The 17046-nt window shown below is 64.2% G+C and overlaps 2 protein-coding genes across 5 annotated transcripts; both read left to right on the top strand.

Moving 5' to 3' along the window:
• Positions 1–379: 379 nt before the first annotated feature.
• On the top strand, positions 380–11477 carry ADAM8 (ADAM metallopeptidase domain 8). Of its 3 annotated transcripts, none has more exons than XM_047073654.1 (25): positions 380–519; positions 1583–1686; positions 2572–2648; positions 2733–2811; positions 2901–2977; positions 3324–3507; positions 3856–3918; positions 4011–4079; positions 4238–4407; positions 4534–4615; positions 4917–5065; positions 5150–5327; positions 5529–5618; positions 5764–5953; positions 6030–6111; positions 6371–6533; positions 6984–7061; positions 7626–7710; positions 8018–8152; positions 8287–8398; positions 8803–8962; positions 9401–9466; positions 9637–9687; positions 10435–10515; positions 10920–11477. In XM_047073654.1, the coding sequence occupies exons 1-25, from the start codon at positions 477–479 to the stop codon at positions 10968–10970; spliced, it is 2619 nt and encodes an 872-aa protein (XP_046929610.1). In that variant the 5' UTR covers positions 380–476; the 3' UTR covers positions 10971–11477. The 3 variants fall into 3 exon arrangements, with proteins under 3 accessions (XP_046929610.1, XP_046929611.1, XP_046929612.1); XM_047073655.1 differs by having other exon boundaries at positions 10721–11477; XM_047073656.1 differs by lacking the exon at positions 8018–8152.
• LOC124507251 (sperm flagellar protein 1-like) lies at positions 11457–16944 on the top strand. Of its 2 annotated transcripts, XM_047073658.1 has the most exons (7): positions 11457–11787; positions 12253–12364; positions 13411–13561; positions 13911–13977; positions 14324–14411; positions 14506–14608; positions 16572–16944. In XM_047073658.1, exons 1-7 carry the CDS (start codon positions 11457–11459, stop codon positions 16665–16667), a joined length of 948 nt encoding a protein of 315 aa, XP_046929614.1. In that variant the 3' UTR covers positions 16668–16944. The 2 variants fall into 2 exon arrangements, with proteins under 2 accessions (XP_046929614.1, XP_046929613.1); XM_047073657.1 differs by lacking the exon at positions 16572–16944 and having other exon boundaries at positions 14506–15833.
• The last annotated feature ends 102 nt before the right edge of the window (positions 16945–17046 follow it).

Below are 17046 nucleotides of genomic sequence, written 5' to 3'. Positions count from 1 at the left end.
AAGCCGCTGCCCGCCAGGCTGCAGGACGAGCCTGGGCTCCTCACCTGCACCGGGGAGGGTGCAGACTTGCAAGGAGGGGCCCGGCTTGGCCCGTTCGCGGCCCCCTTCGCTAGTGCCGTCCACGTTTACGACGTTCCTCCTTGTGGACACCAGAGGCCGTTCGGGAGCCCCCCTCCTCGTGGACACCAGGGGCCCAGGAGTAGACGCCGTCCGGGCGGGGGACGGGGGCCTCCACCCGCGGAGGCCCAAGCCCCGCCCCTCCGGCCGTCAGAGGGGCCGATAGGCTGCGGGCCGGGGGCTGGGCTCCGGGGCGGGGGAGGTCCCTTCCAGCGCAGAGCGCGGCGGCCAGACCGAGTTTCGAGCGCGGGGCCGCCCCCAGTTCGCGCTGCTGTGTCCTGGACCTGGACCCTGGACCCCGGACCCCCGACCCCCTGTACGCTCCCTGTTCCCACCCCGGACGCCTGTGTGCGTCCCCCATGCGCCGCCTCGGACTCCCGCTGTTCGCTCTGTGGCTGCAAGGTGAGTGCCAGGGCGAGGGGCTGTCCCCAGGGCGAGGGGCTGTCCCCTGGCCGTCTGCACCCCGCCGAGCTCTGGAACAGACCCAGCGGTTGGGCGCTTGGAAGGGAGCCCTCAGAGCCCTCAGGTGACAGGCGGAAACCAAAAGGGAACCAGGGAGAAGTAGCTTAGGGCGTCCCGCCAGCGCTGGTCCCGCCAGCGCTGGTCCCGCCAGCGCTGGTCCCGCCAGCGCTGGTCCCGCCAGCGCTGGTCCCGCCAGCGCTGGTCCCGCCAAGGATTCAGGGCAAGGTGGAGAACCCCATGGCTCCCTACCCACCCCGGGGCCTTGGGGTGAGTGCCCACTCCCACCTGGACTCCCCAGCGTGGCAAGGAAGGGAGGACTGAGGAGCAATGGCCTGGGGCCGGGTATAAGTGGTAGTCTACCCCGCCCCCCCCCCACAGGGGACCCACCTCTGGTGTGGGGAGAGGCCAAGTGTGCTACTGGCCCCAGCCCTCACCGCTGCTCCTGGGAGCTTTCTGGGCTGGGGTGCGGTGCTGTCCCAGCCCCAGGCTGGAGGGGGTCACTTCTCTGGCAGACAGGGCCCCTTTCTTCAGGAGGTTTGCGAGATAACGGTTACGGAAACACTTGGCCTAACACTTTGAGAGAGACACAGAAAAGGGTGTGCTGGTGCTCCAATTCTGGGCCTCACCCCCACTCCCTGGGCTGTTTGTTGTCGGATACCTGGGAGCTTCTAGATCTGGGCTGGGTGAATGGCCTGCCAGGCAGGCCGGTGGGCTCCCCAGTTAGGCGCAATTATGTGAGACATTGAGATGGCAAGGAGGGCCCTTGTGCGCCCTTGGACCCAAGGGAGGGGAGGGGACGTCTAGGTCAGCCCTGGGCTCTGAGGGAGGAGCTGTCCTGGCAGCCAGGGCAGGGTCCTGTGGCCTCTGAACCCAGAACCTGACACCTGGGCCTTGGGCAGCAGAACTGGGTCTCCAAATCTCTGGTCCCTGTGCTGTTAGAGGACTCCCCCAGAGACAGAGTATAGACCCACCACAGGCCTGCTGACCCCCTTCTCTCCCACAGTGGCCGTCCCCAGTGTCCCCCTGCCCCATGTGGAACAGTACGAGGTGGTGTGGCCCCAACGTCTGCCACGACCCCGTGCTCGCCGAGCCCTGCCCTCCCACTCGGTAAGTCTCAGCCGGGGAAGCTGGCCTGGGGTCCCTCCTGTAGTTCCCAGTGGGCCCAGCCAGTTATGAAGAGGCAGCCTGTGGGGCTGAGGGCCAGGCGGGCTTCTGAGAGGGCTCACAGCCCTCCTGGGCTGCCTGGACTGCCTCCACCCCCAGGCCTCACCTTCCTACTTCCTGCCTCGCCCTGCCCTCTAGTGGGGGGGGGGTGCCTTTCAGGAACCCTGCTGGCCCTGGCCACGCCCCAGTTTCACTCAAGGGCTGGATCCTCAAATCCCTCCTAGGCTAGAGAGGATGGCTCACCAGAGGCGTGTTTATGGTGACGCACCTTTGTGAGGCATCTGGGGCTGGCCTGGGGTTCCCCAAGGCTGCCTGGGGGCATTCTTAAAATCCACGTGGGTGTGCCTGTGAGTGTGGAGACCGCCCTCTCCTGACCTCAGTATCCGGGAAAAGCCTTCCCCCACCCTGGGCCCTCATCCCACCCTGGGGGCGGTACACCCTGGGGGCGGTTCCAAGGTCAGCGAGGTCAGCGGGCCGGGGCTCTCCCCTGGGGTGCCCCCTCATGGGCCCTGCCCCCACCTCCTCTGCTGCAGTGGTTCTAAGGGCAGCCTGGCAGGGCCGTGTCTCTGTCTCCCCTCCCCCTGCTTCCTGGGGAAGGGGATCCCAGTCATTACCTTTGTGTGGACCGATGGGGAAAATGAGATCTAGAGCCCCAACCTCGTAATACCGGCCTGACTCTGAATGACCCCGAGGCCTCCTCTGAGGGTCTTTCAGGTTTCAGAGTACTCCGGACTTGGGCAGCATCCCCACCCAGCCGAGCTCCACTGCCCCCAGGTTTGAGGTGGGGTACTCCCCTCACCCTGGACCCCTCCCTCTCCCCTGCCTCAGGACCGGTACCCGGAGAGTGTGAGCTATGTCCTTGGGGCCCAAGGGCACAACTTCACCCTGCACTTGCGGAAGAACAGGTAAGTGGAGGCCGGGCCTGCAGGGTCTCAGCACACCCACGCCCGTCCCACCCATGCCCCCAGCACCTGGTGGCTCTTTTCCAGGGAGCTGGTGGGCTCGGGCTACACGGAGACCTACAGCACGGCCAACGGCTCCCAAGTGGCGGAGCAGCCACAGAGGCAGGTACAGGCCCCTGGGCGGCGCCCCCCAAGGACGGTGGTGGGCAGAGGGAGCACAGGGCTGTGCACCACTTACCCTCCCATCTCCTGCAGGATCACTGCTTCTACCAGGGCCACGTGGAGGGGCACGAGCATTCTGCCGCCAGCCTCAGCACCTGTGCCGGCCTCAGGTGGGTGGGCATTGCACACCGGGGGGGGGGGGTGTCAGCACATCAGTGCCTCAGCCCTCCCCCACATGCCCCAGGGAGGTAAACCGAGGCCAAGGAAAGCGGGGCTTCACATGGCAGCCTTTCTGCACACGGGTGTCTGTCCTGTTAGAAGTCACGGGTCCCCTAGGCTACGCAGCTCTCCTAGGGCTGTGGGTGCTGTCCCCAGTGTACCACTTCCCTGGGGGGCCTGTGTCCTCGGGCACCAGAAGGAGGCCTTCTGTCCTGCAAGGGTTTGTCCTCCCCAGATGGGCATGGGGTGGGGGGGAATGTGCTAATTTGGAACCTGCTGGCTTCCTTCCACCCTCAGGGGCTTTTTCCGGGCTGGCTCGACTGTCCACCTGATTGAGCCCCTGGATGGGGCCAGTGAAGAGGGGCGGCATGCACTGTACCAGGCAGAGCACCTGCAGCAGAAGGCCGGGACCTGCGGGGTCAGCGATTCCAGCTTGGAGAAGGCCTTGGGGCCTCGGATCTCAGCAGCCTTCAGGCCCCGGGTGAGCGGGCGCCCCCCCCCCACCAGCTTCATCATCTCCTGTCTGCTGGGGCTGTGCGTCCCCTAGACTACAGCGTGGTCAGCTGAAGCTGAGTGAGGGTTCTGTCCACCATCCCCGTAGTCAGGGTGTCTCCGAGCAGTCCCCGTGGCCAGTGGGCCTGGACCTGGCTCCACCAGCAGCTGCAGAGATAGCTCTGGTCTGCACTGGAGCCTCCTGGACGGTCCCCCCAGGAGTGAGCAGGGGGCTGGTGCCAGCTCCAGGTCCCTGGGACAGGATCGGTATGTGAAGACTGGGCCTAGGTCAGCAGGGCGGTGGCTGGGGCGGCTGACCAGCTTCTTGTGCCCCCAGAACTGGCTGCTGCCCCGGGAAACCCGCTACGTGGAGCTGTACGTGGTCACGGACAGTACAGAGGTAGTGCGGGGTGGGGCGCGGGGGCGGGGGCCGGGGCAGGGGCTGGGGCAGGCCCGTGGGCTGCGTGCACCTGACGGTCTGCCGTCCTTCAGTTCCAGCTGTTGGGGAGCAGAGAGGCTGTACGCAGGCGGGTGCTGGAGGTGGTGAACCATGTGGACAAGGTGGGGGCCGCTCCCTCCCAGCTCAGTAGAAACCCTGGTTGTAGAGATGGGGGGGCACGGCCAGCAGGTGGGACCGTGGGCTAGGTGAGCAGGGAGTGGCCTCTGTGTCTTTGGCCCTTGCTGTCCCTGAGCTCGACCAAGGGGTTCTCTGCCCGAAGCTTTATCAGGAGCTCAATGTCCGTGTGGTCCTGGTGGGCCTGGAGATCTGGAACCACCGGGACGGGATTCACGTGAGCTCCCACGCCAACACCACACTGGAGAACTTCCTCACCTGGCGGGCGCAGAAACTGGCGGGGCGTTACCAGCACGACAACGCGCAGCTGATCACGTATGTGGGCAGTGGACGCAGAGAGCTGGGCCCTTGCAGCCAGGGAGGGCTGTGTGAGAACGAGGGGCACGCGGGAGGGAGGCAGCTTTCAGGGCATCCACGTCCACGCACGCCTCTTGTTTCCAGCGGGGTCGACTTCACCGGGACCACCGTGGGACTGGCCAAGGTGTCGTCCATGTGCTCCCGGGGCTCAGGGGCTGTGAACCAGGTGTGCAGGGAATCCGGCCTAGGCTTGCTGGCTTCTGGGTGGGAGCCCGGTTCAGAGCTGGAGCAGAGTGCATGAAGGGGAGCCCCGAGGACCTAGGTCCACGTGCTCGTCCCCGAGCCATCCACATGGGCTGGAACGCCTGGATGGCCACCTCCCCTGGAGGATGCGTTGAAGCTTTAAGAAGCCTGGTTGGCAGGAGGCCGCGCCCAGCACCCAGCCTTACCTGGGGCAGTGGGGGTGGGGCGCGGGCAGGGGTGGAGGTGGTGCAGGCAGCACCAGCCAGCACAGCCTCTCCCTGTAGGACCACCACCAGAACCCCATCGGTGTGGCGTCCACCATGGCCCACGAGATGGGCCACAACCTGGGCATGGCCCATGACGAGAACATTCAAGGCTGCTACTGTCCCGTGCCGCGGGAAGGTGGCGGCTGCGTCATGGCGGCCAGCATCGGGTGAGGCCCAGGTCTGCCTGCGGAGCGGGGTGTCCCGGTGCCCCCCCCCCCGCACCCCCTGACAGAGTCACCCCCCTCCCCCAGCGTCAAGTTCCCCAGAATGTTCAGCCAGTGCAGCCGTGCCGACCTGGAGCTGTTCGTGGAGAAGCCCCGGACGGGCTGCCTGGACAACGCCCCAGACCCTGGCCGGCTGGTGGGCGACCCCGTGTGTGGGAACTGGTTCGTGGAACGTGGGGAGCAGTGTGACTGCGGCCCACCCCAGGTACACAGGCCCCCGTCTCCGTCCTGCAAGCGGGGGCGTCCACGCCTGACCCACCAGGTGCCCTGCGCGCCACAGCCACACGGCAGGAAACGCTCCTGTTCGCCGACACCCGTCACCACCCTCAGGGGCTGCTGGGGAGGGGGTCCTGGGGTCCACCTGGAGCCCGCTCTGACCTTTGCTGTGTCCGGCCCTGCCCTCCAGGACTGTCGGAACCCCTGCTGTAACGCCACCACCTGCCGGCTGGCCCACGGGGCCGAGTGCGCACAGGGCGCCTGCTGCCGAGAGTGCAGGGTGAGTGCGACACCTCCCGCCCCAGCCCGGCTGTGCTCGCAGGTCAGCGGGTGGGAAGGGCCCCGGGTACGTGCCTGCCAGCGCGGGAGGCACGGGTCTGTTTGCAGGCCTGTGTTCCCCAGGTGAGCTCTGCTCTTCCGGGCAGGTGACACCCGCCGGTGAGCTGTGCCGTCACCCAAAGGACGCATGTGACCTTGAGGAGCACTGTGACGGCCAGCAGCCGGGGTGCCCAGAGGACGCCTTCCAGGAGAACGGCACACCCTGCCCGGGGGGCTACTGCTACAACGGAGCCTGCCCCACGCTGGCCCAGAGGTGCCAGGACCTGTGGGGGCCAGGTGAGGCAGGGGCCCCCAGGCCCACGGGCGGCCGCGGGTCCTGAGCGGGAGGAATGACCTCCTCCTGCCCCCACAGGCTCAAGAGCTGCCGTGGAAACATGCTACACCTACAGCATCTCGCCCGACTGTAGGGGTAGGATCCCCCTTGGCTCCAGCAGGTGAGCGGTTGTAGCCTGACTGCCCTGGGTCCGGGACCACGGGCTGTCCCTGTAAGCAGGGCTGCCCGGGGACCGAGTCAGGGGGTTCTCCAGGGGGCCCAGCCTGCCTTTCGGTGGAGTACCCATCAGTGGACCCCACAGCCTGTCCAAGGGTTCTGGACCTCGTTTCCCGCAGCTCCCCCGGTCCTCCTAAGGGGGGTGGGGTCAGCACGCACCAGACAGGAGACCCAGCAGAGCATGGCATGTTCCTCTTGCACAGGGTCAACAGGTGTGGCGTCCTGTACTGTGAGGGGGGACAGAAACCCCCAGAGCAGAGCTCCTGCACCCTCACCTCCTCCTCGGCTGCTTGCCAGGCCCTCGTCCTGGAGGAAGGTGTTGGCTACGAGCCAGTGCCCGAAGGCACCAAGTGTGGCGAGGAGAGGGTGAGTGCCCAGAGCCCCCCGACCCCGTTTGCTGGAGGGCACATCAGCTGGCTGCAGCTTTTAGGGGATTTTGAGGGCTGTGAGCCCGGACGTGTCCCACATGGCAGTCAGGCTGCTGGACCCACAGGTCCTAAACTTGTGACCCAAGGACTGTGCACAGGGACTCTGTCTTTTGTTCATGTGGTTTGTTCACCTTTCTCTTGGGCAAGTCCCCCCAAGGCACCCACCGCACCCCTAGAAGGGTGGGGCCAGTCCTCTGGCCCTGGTGGGCTGGCCGGCCAGCTGGCAGAGGGCATTTACACCAAGCCTGGATGCCGGGACCACAGCCAATCTCCCCCAAAGCTCACCGGGCAGGCTGTGGGGCAGCTTCAGCCGACGTTAGAAGTTGGGGTGCAGGGGCTTGAAGCAGCCCTAGAATGGCTGCCCGAGGAGACACTCCCTGCCCTCCAGATTTGCTGGAAAGGACGCTGCGAGCACCTGCAAGTTTACAGATCCAGAAACTGCTCCGCCCAGTGCAACAACCATGGGGTACGTGAGTCCACGGGGCATCCCGCCACCTGCCTTTTGGGGCTGAAGGAGACTGGTAGGCGGTGCTCAAGATGAGCCCAGGTGAACAGGGGACAGGGCCAGTGCCCGGGGGGCGGTGCCAGCAGCTGAGGGACTGAGCTGGTGGGGATCTGGGCGTCCCATGTGAGCACTGAGGCCCAGGGCAGTCGTGCTGGGGAACCTGTGGGCTGCTTGTGGTTGAAATGACCCGCTGTGAAATGTGGCTACTGTGGTCAGTTCTCAGTAACCTGTGTGGTGATGCCGGGACCCAGAGCTTGAAACAAGGGGCTGGAGCGCCCCCCTCGGGGGCTCCCGTCTCAGGGAGGCCTGGGGGTGGGCCCTGAGAACGGCCCACAAGAAGCTGCCCGGCCTGCGCCTCCCGCGCATGCGGTGCTGGGAAGCAGGGCCCTCCTCTGTTGTCAGCATGTTCCCTCGGCCTTGGTCGTGGCAGCTCGTGGGTGAGCTCGGCCTGTCCTCCATCAGTGGGGGCCGCGGCAGAGCCTCTCCTGGGCCTGAGGCCTGGCCCTGACCCCCACTCACCCCCAGGTGTGCAACCACAAGGATGAGTGCCAGTGCCACCCGGGCTGGGCACCACCCCACTGCACAGAGCTGCTGCCCTCCGTGCACACAGGTACGCCCGGCCGCCTTGGGGCCCGCATGCCTGTACAGCCTGACGGGGTCCAGACCACATGGGCAGGGCTGACAAGGACACCATGTGCCCACAGGTCCCTCCGGGCATTGTTAGATTCAACCCCATGCTTTCTGGCCCCACAGGTCTGGGCCTGTGTGGCCACCTGGGCCCCAAAATGAGACAGACGAGAGGCCCATCCTAGAGGGAGGGCGCAGGAGCAGTGACAGGAAGCGCTAGCCCCTTTGCTGGGTCCTCAGCCCCCTTCTGAGTCTGTGGGCCCCCACTGCCACCGTGTCTTCCTCTGCAGCAACCACTGTGCGTGTAGCCAGCCACAGCACCACCCCCTCCAGGGCCTGGCCAGACCTGGCTCATGTCACTGTGGGCCCGGGGCCAGCCACCACTAAGCCCTCCAACTCATCATCTGAGAGCCTGGAGTGCTGTTGTAATGTACTGGGTCTCTGGGCTGAGGGTCCTCAGACAAGCCCTGGGCTCTAGGGAGGGTCCCAGGGTTCTGGGTTCACTGGCCCTCCCAGCCCTCACTACCCTCTTGACATCTGGCCTTGTGCACCCCTCCAGGGTCAAGGAGCCTCCTGATGGTCGTGCTGGTGCCTGCGGTGCTCCTGGTGGCTCTGGCCCTCCTGGCAGGTGCAGTCATCTACCGAAAGGCCTCGGGCCGCAACCCTTGGGGGTGAGCCTGCTCTGGGGTTGCAACACACACGTTGTCATGTGCAGGGAGACCTTCTGCCCACAGTTGGGAAATGCCCGCTGCTGTTTGAGGAAGAAGAAACATAACCCTTCCCGGAGAGGGCTTTGGGGCCTCTGCCTCTCACTAGGTGGGGGGAACAGGTGATGACCTTTGGTGACAGGTGGATGGTCTGCCCCTCTGTCCCCCCACACAACCCCTCAACCCCTGCTGGCACCAGAACACGTGGGATGACGTGGGCTTGCAGAAGCCGGCCCGTACCAGCCAGGGTCCGAGCTGCCGTGGGACCTCACCCCATTTTGCTGGGTGCAGGACATGCCAGGAGCCCCTGGGTCCCTGGGTCAGACCCTGAGGCCAGGACACAGTGACCAGTCTTGCTTTCTCCCCAGGACTGCAGCACCCAAGACCTCCATTGGGCTCTCCAACCCCCTGTTCCACGAGGGGCGCGGTGTGCCAGCCAAGGGTGGGGCTCCGGGCCCCCCCCACCACCCCAGCCAGCCCGCCAGGCCCGCGGTCCCCAGGGCGACCCCCAAGCAGCCGCCCCCTGCTGTAAGCACTGCATCCCGCTGTCCCCATTGGGCTTTGGAGGCCGCCCCATCCCTCACAACAGGGCTTAGAGCTGGCCCGCAGAGCAGAGGCAGGCTTTAGGGCCTGCAGTCTGAGAACCTACGTGAGCCAGTGACAGAACTGGAGCTTGAACTTGAACCTGAGACTCTTGGCCTCTGCATGGTCAGTCAGAAGGTGTTAAGGCCCAGATCCCCTCCGTTGCTGTCCACCCCCTCCGAGCCCCCTACAAGGCTGAGGAAAGGGAGCATGGGAGGCACAGCCGGGCTCAGGCCTTGCTGGGCAGCGGGGTGAGGGAGAGCCCTCCACGCACACTTTATTCTTGCTCTGGGAGGGGCGGGAACCTTGGGTCCTGCGCTGGGAGCGCAGCTGGAGGCAGGCAGCCCTCCTGTGAGACCCAGGCTACCTGTCCGTTCCCTACAGCCTCCAGCCGCCACGTCCAAACCCCCCCCCACAGTTCCTGTGTATACCTGGCCGCCCCCAGACCAGGTGAGCAGCGGTGGGCCCGAGCAGCCAGGCCATCTGGGGACTGGATCTGGTGGGCGGGGATCTCAGGAGGGCTGATGGCCCAGCCCGGAGGGACAGCACGAGTGCTAGACCTGGGGCCTAGGTGGGCCGAGCTCAGGCCTAGTCTGATCGCTGCCCCTCCTTCCCACCAGCTCAGACCTGCTCCGCCTGCCAAGCCCCTCCCTGAACTGAAGCCCAAGCAGGTGAGAGCCTCCCCCAGCTACACCTGTGCCCCTCGCTGGTGGCAGGGGCTCCGTGGCCAGTGTCTGCGGTTTCTCTGCGTAAAGCCCTTGGCGTCCCTTTGGAGCTGATGTCTGGAGATGCTCTGAGATACATAGTCGATAACTCCTTCCACTGTGACCCCCGTGTCTGTGTCTGTCCGTGGGCCTGCCAGCAGCAACCATTACTGTGGCGTTAGCTTAACGGAGATCCTTTCTCTTTGTAACTTTTTAAACTAACTTTAGACTTAGAGTAAAGCTGCAAAAATAGCCTCAGGAGGGACTTTGACAGGAAAACAGGGGCAGTTGGGACAGAAAGGTTTCTGGCCAAGGAGTGGTGATTGGGAACGGCACACCCAGGGTCTCTCCTGGGGATGGGTGACCAGTGCCCACCCCTACCTCCCCGGGCCTCCTCCTGAACCTGACCAGCACACAGATGCAAGTTTTAGTGAATTCTTGGCTTTTGAACTTCCCAAGACCCACTTTCTGGCAATTTAAGAGCTTTTCTTGGGAAACACTGGGCTGGGAGGGGTGGGGGCAGGGATGTCAAGGGAGAGGGGAAGGTGGTGATGGGCCCAGGAATGGGGTTCTGCCACGTTTGGGCTTCATGCTGCCCACGGTGGCAGCCACGGGTTGGGGGCACTCTGCAAGGTGCACAGGAGCAGGGCAGACCTGGGGAGCTTTGCACCAAGGGGCTGTCAGATGGCGTCCACCGTCTGCTGTGTCCTCCAGGTTGTCAAGCCGATCTTCCCACCCCCGATGCCACCGGTCAAGCCTGGGGCTGGAGGAGCCCATCCTGGACCGCCGCCACAGGTGAGCCTCTCACACCCAGGGCTCTGGGTAGCAGGGTGAGCATCTCCCCCACCGCACTGCCCTGACACTGTCCCGACACTGTCCCTGTCCGAGGAAAGGAAAAGTTAGGGGGCCGTAGATATAACATCCACTTTATACTCGGTCAGAGGGCTTTTCCCTGACCACCACTCCTACTGGCTGCGAGTCTGCCTTTTCTTCCTGTTAGTACAAGTGAGAAGTCTAACGTCTACAAGACGTCAGCTGTCGGTCTTATGGCTTGCGGCCCTCACTGCTGTCACTGCACGGGAGCCACTGCATGTTGCGTGAGCCGAGACCTGCATCTTAAATGTGAAAGGAAGTGAGATTAATTTGTGCTCCTGGCGAAGCTGGTGGATTTCGGCATCGGTTCTTTTTCCTCCTCCCAGAGCGTAGTCGGTCCCAAGACTGCTCTGAAGCCACCGGTGCAGAGAAGGTGACTCGGGTGCCAGGCCCCGGCCGCAGCGGGGCAGATGTCCTTCATGTTGAAGGGACCGGGCCTGCCCCGCTCTCTGTCCCAGGGGCCGGGTCGCTGTGAGAACTGCTAACTGGGCCGGACTCGCTCTCCACCCCCACCCCCACCCCGCCCGCCGTGCCCCCTGCCCGGATCCTCGCGCTCCCCCCACCCCCACCTCCGGGCTCCCTGCCCTCCGCCCTCGCCCTCGGAGGGGCCGGGTCCGCTGTGAGAAGTGCTAACGGAGTTGGCAGGGCCGGGACCCCGAGAGGCACCTGCGGCCCCCGCTGCTGCTCTGGAGGCCCCTGGCGCGCCTGCACTCGAAACCGCAAGGATAAGTGTGTATTTTATGACAGTTATTGATCAAGTTCTCAATGACGTGAGATTCCTATTAAATCGATGAAAGAGTGTGTGCTCAATAACGTGGAATTCAACTGATAACACGTAAGGGCCCTGTGCTTGTTAAAATAAAATGAACACTGGAAACGGAAAACGCCAAAATTCTACCTTTTCTCCCACCCAGACTTCAGCCGGAAGTCCGCCGCCCCCAGGGTACCGGCCGGGGGGCGTGGCTGGCGACCCCACGGCCCTCCCCTTCCGGCCACAGGCCCCTCCTGGGCGCCGTCTCCCGGCAACCGCCCCAACAGCCGGTCCCGCAGCCATGCTGGGCGCAGCCGGGCAGACCCCGCGGGCCTCGCCACCGCCGCTGCCGCCCGGCGCCCTCCGCGGCCTCTGCGCCTGGCTGGACGGGCTCCCGCTCAGCCGTCCCAAGCGCCACCTGGCCCGGGACTTCAGCGACGGCGGTGAGGGCCGGGGAGAAGCCGGGGACAGCCGGGGGTGCGGGCAGGGGGCTTGGGGGTGCCTGGCCGGCCGTCAGCAGGCTCCCCGAAAGGAAGGAAGACACCAGAGCGGGGGGCGTGACGGGCGCCGTGGAAGGGAGGGGCAGGACGGCTGCACTGCCGGCCCCTGGAGGAGGATGAATGTGGCCGAGAGGGGCCGCCTTTTGGGGGGAGGTCCCCTCGCCTTTCAGCATTCCTGGGGGAGGATGGGGGCAGCCTCGGGGTTCCCTCCAGCAGCCCCTCCGACCTCAGGCCGGCTCCTAGCCCGCCCCCCTGGGGCACCCACACCCTGCTCCGGAGGCCCCTGTGACCGCTCCCCCAGGTCGAGGGCCCTCCCCGGTTCTCCTGCCATGGGAGACGAATGTGTAAGGAAAGGAGGGGCGCTAAGCTCGCCAGGCCAGCCCACCTTGCACCCCCTGCCCCCTCCAGTGATGCTGGCAGAGATTGTGAAGCACTTCCGCCCCCGGCTCGTGGACCTGCATAACTATGTCCCCACCTGCAACACTGACCAGAAACTCAGCAACTGGAGCATCCTCAACAGGCAGGCTTCCCACCTCCCTGCCTGTCCCGTCGGAGCCCCCGCGCCCTGCTCTGCGAGGGCCCTCCCCTCAAGGCTGGCCTGGGTGGGCCGCCTCGCCCCTACCCTCCCGGGCTCTGGGACAAGCCCTCGGGCTGTTTCCCTGTCCGTGTGTGTCCCCATGTCCCCTGGGGTCTCCCCATCAGCACAGACTCCCAGGGGCTTCCGGCCAAGAGGACTTGGCCGGCACCAGTCAGCTTGAGAGCAACTCAGCAGGGCGTCAGTCAGGCTCGTGCTGACCACACCTCTCACTTCCTGACTCCGCAGAAATTGCGGGTGGACGGCTGGCTCTGCTCCAGGCACTGGAGACACTGAAGTGAATGGGCCCCTGTCTCCATGGGGCTGGCAGTACAGTGGGGAGACAGATAAATAAGAAGATGTAACCAGCATCAGTTGTAACGAGTGATATGGAGGACCAGGACCCTGAGAAAATGAGAGAAGAGTGAGGTGTGGGTGACCTAGGGGTGCAGTGGGGAGCAGGCTGCAGAGTCCCTTAGCCCCTGAGGCTGGACGGGGAGGGGAGCTCAGGCTTCCCCGGAGACTCTGGAGGGACTCTGGAGGCCAAGGCCACGACCTGGCTCAGACCTGGCTCGGAGCCTGGAGGGCTGGAGCGAGCACAGGGCTGAGACCTGGGCAGATTCTGCTGGGATGGGGAGGCAGGGAGAGGCCGCTGCTCAACTCCAGGGACACAAGAGGTCGGTGGCTCTTAGCAGTGTGTGTCACGTCCCAATTCGGAGCACCTTGGAGGGGAACCAGCAGGACCTCCTCACGGGGCCAGGGGGCACTCAGCCCAGAAGGCCAGCCCTGCTGCGAGGCCCAGGCTGGGACACACCTGGCCTGACTGCTCTGGTCCCAGAGGGGACAGCTGGGGACAAGATGGCTGCTGGACTCCTCTGGGTGCAAGGCAAGAAGGGGCTCTGGTCCCAGCCTCTCCCCTCCAAGGAAAGCCAGATCCCCTGCCTGGCCCTACAGGTGCAACCCTGAGGGCTGTGGCCCCACTTCCTTCGCAGGAAAGTCTTTCACAAGCTGCGTTTGTGGGTCTCAGAGACGGATATCCGAAAGGTGGTGGCCAACACGCCGGGAGCCATCGAGCCCATCTTGTGTGCAGTGAGAGAAAAAGTGACGGATGGTGCTGCCCACCAGTACCTGCTTGACCCGGCCGTACGTGTTGGTACCTTTGTATGGTCTCCGACCCTGCTGTGTTTGTCGTGCTGGGATGTGACCCAGTTATCTGTCATGATAGTAAAATCAGGAACCAGGTGGTGATGAAGGCCCTGGTCCCCACGGCCCTGGCCTGCAGACCGCAGATACCTGCAACCCTCTGGAGCCCTCAGGCCTCTTCCAGCCTCACCCACTAGGGCCATGATAACTCCCTGTGCAGGATCTCTCCCGCCCGGGCCAGCGCAGCCCGGGCTCTCTCCACTCCTGTTTGCCACCCCCGACCCCCAGTCTGAACAAGGTCAGCCTCTCCTCGGCCTGCCCTTACCATAGACCTTTAAAATGTTTGCAGGGCCCAGGACCCTCTGGCGGGATTGCTGACAGACCACGGGCAGAGCTCACCGCCTCTCCGCACACTGGTAGTATTCCACATCCCCAGATTTGGAGAACTGAAGCCCATCAGAGCCTTCCACGAAGGGCTGCGTCAGAGATGAGTTCACACTCCGGGAGGGCAGGGGCATCCTTGCTCCCAACGCCCCCCCAGGCTGCAGCTTCCCAAGGGGGGCCCGCAGCCCTGTCTACACCCCACGCAGGCGCCGTGCCGTTCAGGGACATCCAGGCTGCATCTGGCTGAACTAGGCCAGACCGTGCCTGCATGGTGCCCTCTGGGGCTCAGTGCCCTGCCCCCACCCCACGTGCTGCCATGGGGCAGGATCTTCTGGGGGAAGGGGGCGGACCCCAGATAAACATCTGCTTACCCCTTAGGCTTGCCGGGCCCCACGGCGCCCTCCAGTGCGAAGACCCCACGGAGTCCGAGGACTCCAGAGAAAACAGGCCGCTGCGTGTGCACGGGGTAGGCCCCTGTCTCTTGACCTGTCTGCTGTTCCACCTTTACCCCACCCCCCACCCCCAGCCTGTGGGTTAAAGGCTGGGTGTTTGCCTTCTAGTTGGGACCCGGCTGGTGGACCCTGGGGGCACCTGGACTCCAGAGTGCAGCAACTACTGGAGGAAAAGGAGCAGGCAGTGGCCCTCCTGCAGGAGATGGTCAAGGTACAGGGACCTGGGTGCCCCACGATGCCCAGATACCCCCCAGGAAGGGGAGGGGCCGGTTGTAAGCGTTCTAGGGAGGTGCCGCCCCCACCCCCGCCTTCTTGAAACTTGGACTCAGTGTGAAGTTTGGCAGTGCTGGGAGAACGTGCATTTAGTTTTATCGTCTAGAAAACAGCTTAATTATGGAACGTTCCAAACATACCCAGAAGCGCAGAGGAGCATGGTGGACCTCCAGCCCCCTATGACTTGCCGCCCAGCCCTGCCGGTTACCAGCCCTCAGAACCCACAGGGGCTTTGTGGACAGTCACAGGCGCCACCACCCGGAAGTGCTGGATCGCAGGCCCAGGGTCTGGGGGCACTGAGTCAGGTAGTAGGGCTGAGTCAGTGCAGGGCTGGTGGGAGGTGTGCAGGCCACCCCAGTTGGGTCTCAGCGTGAAAGGGGCTGTCAAGAATTGTGAAGACAGCGCAGTTCCCTAGCGGATGCCCAAATGTTGATGAGCTGTTTTCTTGAGGAAGCAGGAAGGTGATATCATCGTGCGGTTTGAGTTTGCCAAAGGGCAGCAGAGAGGGAAGTGATAAGCAGAAATGAAGCTGCTGCCGCGGTGAGGTCACCCTCGTGCCCACACCCGTGGCAATGGGTGGCAATGGTGGATCCTGACTGCTGCGCTGTAGGGCATCTGGAGGGAAGGTGGCTGCACTCGGCACGGTTGGACGCTGTCCCCGTGAGAGTAGACTCGGGGTGGGGGGTGCGGGGGGTCCTGGGAGCAGCAGCTGTGGGGCCGGCAGGAGCCCCCCGTGTCAGCTGGAGCAGGACGTCTGTCACAGTGGACTGCACTAGTCAGCGTGTGGCCCGGTGTCAGTGTGGGGCCACCGTGGCCAGCTGCAGGGGATGATGGCGTGCCGCGGCGTGCCGGCCCACGCTGTCCAGCGAGCAGGGAAGGGACTCGTCGGCTGAGACGCCAGCTGCCCGCCTTAACCGGCTGGAGCCATCTGTCCTTAGTTGGGGCATGGGCTGTCACGCCGTTGACCTCACTTTGGAGTTTGGGGGCAGACACGGTTTTTCACGTCCAGCTATTTCCTTTCTCTGGGCTGCTCGGGCAGGGTCTGTGCTTCCAGCAGGGAAGGTCTGTGATGTGGCTCGGGAGGGCACCCCGGGCAGGACAGCCTGGGGAGGGGGTGTGGAGCCTGGTGCTTCCTCCCGCACGAACACGCACCCGAGAACGTTTGCTTGGCTATTTCTTGTTTTTTCAACTTATTTATTTTTTAAGTTTCATTTATTTAAGTAACTCTGCACCCAGTGTGGGGCTCGAACTCATGAACCTGAGATCGAGTCACCTGTTCTTCTGAGTGAGCCAGCCAGTCACCCTTAGGCTCTTAACATTTATTTATTTATTTATTTATTTATTTATTTATTTATTTATGAGAGAGAGAGAGAGAGAGAGAGCGCGTGCGCGCGCACAAGGAGAGGGGGGCAGGACACAGGATCCAAAGCGGGCTCTGCGCTGACAGCAGCGAGCCCCACGTGGGGCTCGAACTTATGAACCGTGAGATCATGACCTGAGCTGAAGGCAGAGCTCAGCCGGCGGAGCCCCTCAGGCGCCCCGGCTATTAACTTGTAGAAATAAACCTTGCACATGCTCCCCAGATGCAGTGCATACATTCGGTCAACATTAATTCCGCAAGCATGCCCTGAAAACCTGCCAGGGGACCAGGCAAGGCTTTTCCGCTTGCAGAGGGGACAGGCTGGGGGGCTCCAAGGGGCCTTGCCAGCTCTGGCCAGCCGGGAGCCAGGAGTGCTCCAGAAAGGGTGAGGCAGGAAAACCAGCCCCTCCCATAACCGCCCCCCTTCTTCTCACGTCCCGCCCTCCCTCACGCTGTTGCTACTGCTGGGAGCCCCCGAACGCTTGGCCACCCAGCTCTGGCACCCAGCGTGCTGCTTTCGGAGACGTGTGCTTTCCCGAAGATTTTGCAGATGAAGGTGGTCAGGCTGGAGCACCTGGTAAGGCTGAAGGACCAGCGGATTGGAGAGCTGACGAGAGCTGGGGGCGAGCCCCAGTGACCAAGAGTGGCAGCGGAGAAAGGCTCCTCCGAGACGCTCGAGGGGCCACCCCTCCCAAGTCCACTAGACCTTGAACTTGAGCCCACACAGAACTCCCCCAGACCAGGGGTCCTTCTGCTTGTGGCTGTGCGCTGTCCAGCAGGCGCAGGGCGGGGACACCCATGTACGGAGTGCTTCAGGGGGCCTCGGTGTGTGGACGTCCACGCAGTGGAGGCCGGGGGTTCCAGCCCACCCCAGAGACCTGTTTGGATATGAAGACCTGGTCTCGTTCCCTCGAGCCCCTGAGGTGTCTTGTCCTCATTGTGTCTGTGAGCACAGAAAGTTCCGGTCTGTAGGGTGTTGCGTTGGTGTAGTGGCAGGGGAGGGGGGTGGCTGGGCC

This window comes from Lynx rufus, unplaced genomic scaffold, assembly GCF_022079265.1.
Source record: "Lynx rufus isolate CCGP_SWC_20201006 ecotype Redwood Valley unplaced genomic scaffold, mLynRuf1.p SCAF_11, whole genome shotgun sequence".
Classification (NCBI taxonomy): Eukaryota; Metazoa; Chordata; class Mammalia; order Carnivora; family Felidae; genus Lynx; species Lynx rufus.
Note: the sequence above shows the minus strand (reverse complement) of the source record. Positions and strands in the feature narration are given on the sequence as shown.

Coding starts and splice junctions, on each gene's coding strand:
- LOC124507251 (XM_047073657.1), top strand. CDS start 11,457: ATGAACACTGGAAACGGAAAACGCCAAAATTCTACCTTTTCTCCCACC. Junction 11,788..12,252: donor CCGGGACTTCAGCGACGGCG/GTGAGGGCCGGG, acceptor TGCCCCCTCCAG/TGATGCTGGCAGAGATTGTG. Junction 13,562..13,910: donor AGTACCTGCTTGACCCGGCC/GTACGTGTTGGT, acceptor AAATGTTTGCAG/GGCCCAGGACCCTCTGGCGG.
- ADAM8 (XM_047073654.1), top strand. CDS start 477: ATGCGCCGCCTCGGACTCCCGCTGTTCGCTCTGTGGCTGCAAG. Junction 2,812..2,900: donor CGGAGCAGCCACAGAGGCAG/GTACAGGCCCCT, acceptor CATCTCCTGCAG/GATCACTGCTTCTACCAGGG. Junction 5,619..5,763: donor CCTGCTGCCGAGAGTGCAGG/GTGAGTGCGACA, acceptor TCTTCCGGGCAG/GTGACACCCGCCGGTGAGCT.